This window comes from Corella eumyota, chromosome 3 (assembly GCF_963082875.1).
Source record: "Corella eumyota chromosome 3, kaCorEumy4.1, whole genome shotgun sequence".
NCBI lineage: Eukaryota > Metazoa > Chordata > Ascidiacea > Phlebobranchia > Corellidae > Corella > Corella eumyota.
This window is the reverse complement of record NC_137492.1, coordinates 3169497-3176619: the sequence shown is the minus strand read 5'-3', so window position 1 is coordinate 3176619 and position 7123 is coordinate 3169497. Positions and strand designations below refer to the sequence as shown.

Below are 7123 nucleotides of genomic sequence, written 5' to 3'. Positions count from 1 at the left end.
ACCTACAAGCCAGCAATTACTCGTATTTACTAGTTTGTCGCATACTTGATGTAGTGGTAGAAGTTAAAAACAAAATATGCGAAAATTATATTCAGTTATTTTAGTATTATCGTTAGCTTTTGATGTAAATACACAATCAATATTAACAGGTGAGCTATACTTAAAGTAAAAGTATTCATTAAAAATAGAATATGAACTTAGTTTTAGTGAGTTTTCTTTCTAGCTTTAAAAATTTGAATATTATTTTTAGTCAACCAAATTAATGAAACTACTACAGTCGAATCACAGCCTACAACAACTGAAGTAACTACAACTACTACCCAGCTTCCTTTAGTTGATCCAAGTAAGGCTTGCTTATAGTTAGACCATTTTTTTAAGTTTAAAACTACTGTAATAATGTAATGCTGTAAAAGGAGTAAACTTCAGAAACGTCTAGACACTAAGCTTATAAATCTACCTCACTTTACATTTGCTGTGTTTTTAAACCTTTTTGCTTACAGGGTTGCCCATTCCATCTGGACTTGGCAAGGTAATAGCAACTGACAATGCTTTACGACTTCGGTTTCGGCCGCCAGCTAACTTTATAAACGACAACCGATATTCACAATTTCTGTTGGAATACAAAAGAAGCGATGAAGGCAGAGTAGACAATTGGCAAAATCAGGAAATATCAAAGAGTACAGTTAATCCAAATGACGTCAGAATTCTGGGTTTATCAAGCGGGGTTCTTTATGATGTAAGAATGCGAACTCAGGGCAGAAATCAACGCGGGCAATATATTATATCTAATCCTTCTCCAGTTATTTTTGCAAGAACAAGTAAGCCTATTGATTTTACTATAACAATACTATAACACAAAGTGTGTTATAAGATTTATATGTGTTTAATATGTTTTGGCAAAGTTGCATATTTAAAGCACTCTCCAATACTCATACATTATTTTACACCCTGTTTTATGATTTTTAGTTCCTAAAATGCTGTCCAATCTTCAAGTACAAAGGTTAACTCTAAACTCAACAGAAATTGTTGTAACTTGGGATGGGGTCCCAATGGAAAGATTTGGAAATGTGTACGACAGATCGGTATTGACATATTATATTGAAGGTATTTAAATTTTTATTTTTTTCTTATTTTAGGTTCATAAAGGCCCACCATTTTTTAAGCTAAGGGAATTGTAATTGTTTAGCATTACGCATAGAAAGAACCGACTTAGGTATTAAAATACAATTATTAATATTATCATTTTAAAATAATTCTACTTATATATTTAGTGTTTTATGAGCGACAATTAATTCATTTTTAGATTTGACAGACGCCCAACAACAAATATACCCTACTCAAACTCGAACGAATTTTCCGAATCGAGCTTTACTTGCCAACGAACCTCCAAAAGGAAGATTTGTGTTGTCAGATATTATCCAGGGTGCTCTTTACCGCTATGAAGTGGTAGCTTTCAGTGACGGAAGAGACCCGACTAGTAGCGTAAAACTAACGACATCCAAAACATTTGGTAAGACTTTGATTTAAGACAGTGTTTATATGTATATTTTTATTTTATTCTGACCCTCCTTTTAGTTATGTATTATATTTTAAAAACACACCAAAACCCTAGAGCATTTAAAATTTGTACATGAAGCAGTCAGAGCAATATTTTATTGTTATATCCAGTGTTTTATTAATTTTGTCTTTTAAAACTTTTTAGATGTTCTTGGACCAACCAACGTTGCTAAAAGAAACTCTAGCGAAACTTCACTTTTAATTTTTTGGGAAAACGCACCACAAGTTGAAAACGTTACTGGTTACAACATCGAGTGGTTTCGTATTGGAGACTCAGCCGATAATAAATCGTCTGCAGATACTTCTGCAAACGAATTATTAATCGAAAATCTAGTATCGGGCTCTCTTTATAATATCGTGATTGTTGGGTTAAGAAGTAACAGTGAATTCGGAAAAAGAACGGAAAAAACTCTGGTTTATTTTAGAACAGGCAAGCAAGCATGAGTCTATTTATTTCTAATTAGCACTATTTTTAATATATTTCTATATTTTTGATTCAAAAAATCAACCTCAGGTATCTTCAAATAATAATTAATTTGTACTTAAGACAGTATCCAACATGTCTTATGTTAAAGATACCCTAACCCCTTAAGAAACGAAACTTAAAATTTATTTTTAGCCATCCTCACCGACTCGATGAATAAATCTTTATCTTCCTTTTTATTTTTGCAGATCCAGAAAAAGCACAAAACCTAACAGTTCTGTCAAGAAGTGATACCACACTGCAAATCGAGTTCCAGTTACCTTCCGAGGGTGACTTTAACGAGTATGTTGTGTCTTACCAAACAACCGATGGAAGAACTAACCCCGTGTTTTTGCAACCTGAAACAGTTACAACAGCAGAACTAACAAAAAAGGTAAGTTTGCTTGAAAATAAAAGCGCAGTCGTAATAAAATTTGTTCACTTCTGTAGACTTATTGAGATCTGTTTCTTTAAATTTGTAAACTGCTTAATTATTAAAACTACTCACTATGTGTCATTACAGGTTTAGTCAATATTAAACTGTTTACCTAAATTCCACGTTTTGATTACAGGTAACTCTAACGGCCCTTGCGTCTGGAGCTTTATACAGCATTAGCATAACTACTGTAAGTAACGGTGGAATATTTGAAGATTTCACAAACAACACAGCAGAAACAATTGCCAGAACAAGTAAGTAGCAAATAAAATGGAATGCCTATTTTCTTAACATTTTAAAGGATATTAAAAAAAAAACACTTTTGGCAATAATTTTTGTACAATCACTTTAAGAAGAATGTCATGTGAAAAATGTGAAAACATTTTTTAACTTTAACATTTATTTTTTAGATCCTCGTCCACCTAGAAGTTTTGTTGGTAGTTCAGAAAAGGGGACAATATACCTTTCATGGGAGGTGCCGTTAACTATGTACACTGGCTCAACATGGAGTTATATGATATCTTACTATCCAAGATCAAGCCTTAATCGGTTAGTATATTTAAAGCCATTTCAATATGCTTTAAGGGAAAAAATTGATTATTTTTTTTTAAATATTCTAGTTTAAAAAATGTCATGAACTTTAAATAGTTGCTAATATTTTTGTTACTTTAAATACAGAAACGATACGACTGAATTGTGTGAGCCAAGGGCCCAAAATTTACAAAGAGTTTCTCTTAGAGGTTTGAAACCTGGTACCGGTTATTACATTACAATCTCTACTGTTGCTGGGCAAACATGTACCCAAAACAATAACCAAGTTGATGTTACTTACAGCGCTCAAGTGGATCAAATTCTAGTATACACACGTAAGATATATATTATATTTTAGGCTTATTCGTTGTTAATAAGATGAATTTATACTGCTTTTTTATATCTTGAGCCCCTGTGTGAGAAGGCCTACTTCACGCCCATAACATAAAGTAAGGTCAGTAACTCCGACTCCGTCCCAAGTTTTCTATGTTAGTTTTGGATATTATTGATCATGTTTCTAGATATTTAACTTGCTGTTTATATCGCCTTACTTAAGTACGATACAACTTGTAAGCAGTGGGGATCGAACCCTAGCCCTTATGTAATGAACCCAAGTTTTTAAATCACAACGCCACGTCGACCGAACGTGATTTTTTATATGAATTAAATTTATTTTTAATACGTATTTTACAGAACCCGACTATCCTGAAATTAAATTGATAAAACAAATAACTTTGAATAGTTTCCGTTTTGTTTGGAATCCACCACAAGATCTTAGTTCGTTTGAAAATTATGTGGTGAGGATTGGATTAACTAACAACGCACGGGACAACGATGCTAGGATTAACAATTTAGAATACGTGTTGAGTAAAAGTAAGTGTTGGTAAAATTTAAAATACTAAAATATTATTAAATTTTGAAATAATAACAAAATATGGCAAAAACAAAACTTTAACACTAATTTGGTTTCTTCTTTCTTCCTACATTCCCTTTTTACCTATTTTAGGTAAATGGGGTAGCAGTTACTTATTAAAATAGTATCAGTTAAACGGGTTTATGCATTAAGTAAATATTATTTAACTTTTAAAGATCAAACCTCAAAGGAAGTTGAGTTGTCAAAAGGACTTGAATATAGATTTACTATAACCACATCAGTCGGGGCTGATGGTAACACTCAAGAAAGTATTGTTATAAATGGAGTCAATTCTAGAACATTTAAAACTTGTAAGTACGATAAACATAAAATTTTAATAAAAGTTATCTATTAAAAAATATACTTTGATTTAAAGGGGATCCTTACAACGACCAACAGTTGTTCCCTCGTTTAACTTGGAAGTTTACGACCTGTGGAAAAACCGGTCGATTCGGTCCATCCCAGGTTTTATGCGACGGTGCTTACACCGGTTCAACTCTTGAGAATTTAGTTGTAGTAAAGGATGGTATACAGCGTTGGGTGGCACCTGTAAAAGGTAAATGAAATAGACTTATAAATAAAGTTTTGACGTCGGGTTACTGGCTTAAATAATTTTTTTGGTGAAGATACACCAATGCCACACTATCATCTCCCAAACTTGGTGTTCAAGGATGACTAAAACACTTATTTAAATAAGGCACTGTCCTTTAAAATATTAAAACGTCAAGAATTACATTCAATTGTTAGGGTTGTATCGAGTCGTTGCCGCTGGAGCTGGAAGCAATTCGCCAGGTGGGATTGGAGCAGTTGTGTCTGGGCTCTTCCACCTTAATCAAGGATCAGGAATCCAGATTGCAGTTGGCCAAAGAGGGGAGCAGAGAGGTGCAAGGATCATCAGAGGAGGATCTGGAGGGACGTTTGTGGTGGCAGATGAATACAGTTCGTTGGGATTTGTTGACCCAGATAACAAAGAAGCGATGCTAATTGGAGGTAATGGTTGTAACAACTAAGTAGAAATAAATTGGAAAAGTATATTTTTGAAAGATTATTGAAATGCCATCTTCTAGCTGGAGGTGGAGGAGCTATTAGAACTCTTCCTAAAAGCAACATCCCAAACGGAAGACTTGATCAAAATGCCGGAAACGCGTCCTCTGTAGGTCCAGGATTCGGGCTAGGAGGTCGGGGCAAATCAAATCTTGGAAGCCCAGGGATGCGAGGAGCTCAGGGTAGCTCTGGAGGAGCCGGGTTTTATGGGGTTGCAATCCCAGCTGCAGTGTTGGAAGCGGGGTCAACTTCTTACCCCGCTGTTGGGTTTAATCCGTTTGCTAGAAACGGGAACTCGTTAAATGAAACAGAAAAGGAGGGAATTACCCCGTTAGTTGGGGGAAGGTAAAAAAACATTTTATATTTTGTGAAATTCAAACCATATATGGTTTTAGGCTTACAATGGTTTTAACAGTCAAAAAATAATGGTTGCTGTTTATACAGATACGAACTTGAAGATTTTACGTTTTCTGAGGGTGGGTTTGGTGGAGGGGGTTCGGGTTTCTCTTCTGCCCCAGGAGGTGGTGGGGGTTACAGTGGTGGCGGGGGAGGCCCAGAGGGTGGATATTCTGGAGGCGGGGGGTCTTACATTTTGTTTACAGGGGGAAAGCAAATGGCGGAAGTTTCTAATACAGAAGCGGGATTTGTAGAAATTAGTGTTGTTGGTGAGAATAAAATTCAAATATCTTTTTAAGTGTGTTTAAACTATTATATAAAAGCTTAGGCCTAGCTTATGTTACTGATAGCCAGCATATACATTTTCTAATACCACTTCGCAATATTTTCTTTTATAAACCATTTAACTGCTATTTTACTAACAAGGTTTTTTATGTTTTTATTTAAGGTTTACCATTAGAGTCTCCAATTCCAGTAACGTTGTATCTTACACTTTCTTTTGTTGCCGGGATTTTATTAACTCTTTTTTGCGGAGCTGGTTTATGTGGAGTCTCTAAGTAATTTTTTGTTATTTAATTTTTGGTATTTTTGTTTGTATTGTTTTCTAAATTTGTAAATAAACTATTTGATATTTATTTAAGATGTGCGGACCGTTGTATTAAAGATGAAGACGAAACAAGTTTAACCCTACAAGATGCAAACACAAAAAACAAGTAAGTTGGGGAAATAAATATCAAGTGTTTTAGTAATCCTCAAAACGGGGTAAAAAGCAATTTTTACATCATTTTTCACCTTGAAGTAAACACAATTTCTACTTTAATTTGTAATTTAATTTTAAATAGTAAAAATGTTTTTACAGAGAACAACCAGAACCCCCAACGCCCTCATTTTATCATCCATCTTCACCTATAGAGCTACCATCCGCATTCCAAAGTAAGGGGGCATTCTAAGGCATAAATATTACCAATTTAAAAAATGTATTTTTAGATCAATTTTTAAAAATGTATATTTTTTTATAAAGCGGGGCATCGCCACGAGTTTTTCTCTTCCGACGATAACGAAGAAGAAGAAGAGGAAGTAAGAAGCGAAGAAGAGCATCAAAGCGAACCAGTAACCAAACCCAAACTAAACACCTGGAACGGTATCAACCTAGACCGCGCTGAAAGTTTAGCGCATCACAACGCTGATAGCGACACAGTGTCAAGTGTATCCAGTGTAAGTTCTATAGGAACTACAACTATAACTGACAAGCGGTTTGAATTTGACGAGAAAACCGGTAAGTTACGTTACAGAGGGCGGAAAATATCCAGAATGAATTCATCCTTTACTGGATTCGAAAGCACAGATGCAGAGACTTCTACTTTAGGGGGGCGCGACTTTAGCGAAAGTGAAGATGAAGATGAGACTCTTCCGCCCCCTCCACCCTCCCCTCCTCTGCATAACAATCCTCCTGAAGAGCTTGTAAGCGAGGAACAAAAACAAGAGTTTCGACAAAAGTTAACCATGTTTCATGAAATGGCAAGGCGCAGTAGGGAAACAGAAGGTGGCCCAAAACGAGGTCCGACATTTGTACCCAGTACTCAACTGTAAATTATAAATTTTATTATCCAAATGTGTTTAAATTTGTAAATGGCTAATCTATTTTGGTTATTTTAATATATTTGTGTTATTGTACTATAGGCAATAAAGCCTTTGCTACTTAATCTATTTTATTTTCAATGTGATTAGCAATATCCTATGCTTACCAAGTGTTATTTGTAAACGCGATAATTACTGCAATGCT

General features: G+C 34.8%; 1 protein-coding gene across 1 annotated transcript; it reads left to right on the top strand.

Moving 5' to 3' along the window:
• The first annotated feature begins 38 nt into the window (after positions 1-38).
• Positions 39-7092, top strand: LOC145745105 (uncharacterized). The gene is made up of 20 exons (XM_082563100.1): positions 39-149; positions 251-343; positions 501-818; positions 967-1104; positions 1304-1510; positions 1703-1987; positions 2230-2414; positions 2593-2710; positions 2867-3005; positions 3135-3322; positions 3681-3860; positions 4077-4211; positions 4277-4456; positions 4648-4890; positions 4968-5289; positions 5389-5609; positions 5789-5897; positions 5982-6053; positions 6200-6273; positions 6362-7092. Exons 1-20 carry the CDS (start codon positions 77-79, stop codon positions 6928-6930), a joined length of 3849 nt encoding a protein of 1282 aa, XP_082419226.1. The 5' UTR covers positions 39-76; the 3' UTR covers positions 6931-7092.
• The last annotated feature ends 31 nt before the right edge of the window (positions 7093-7123 follow it).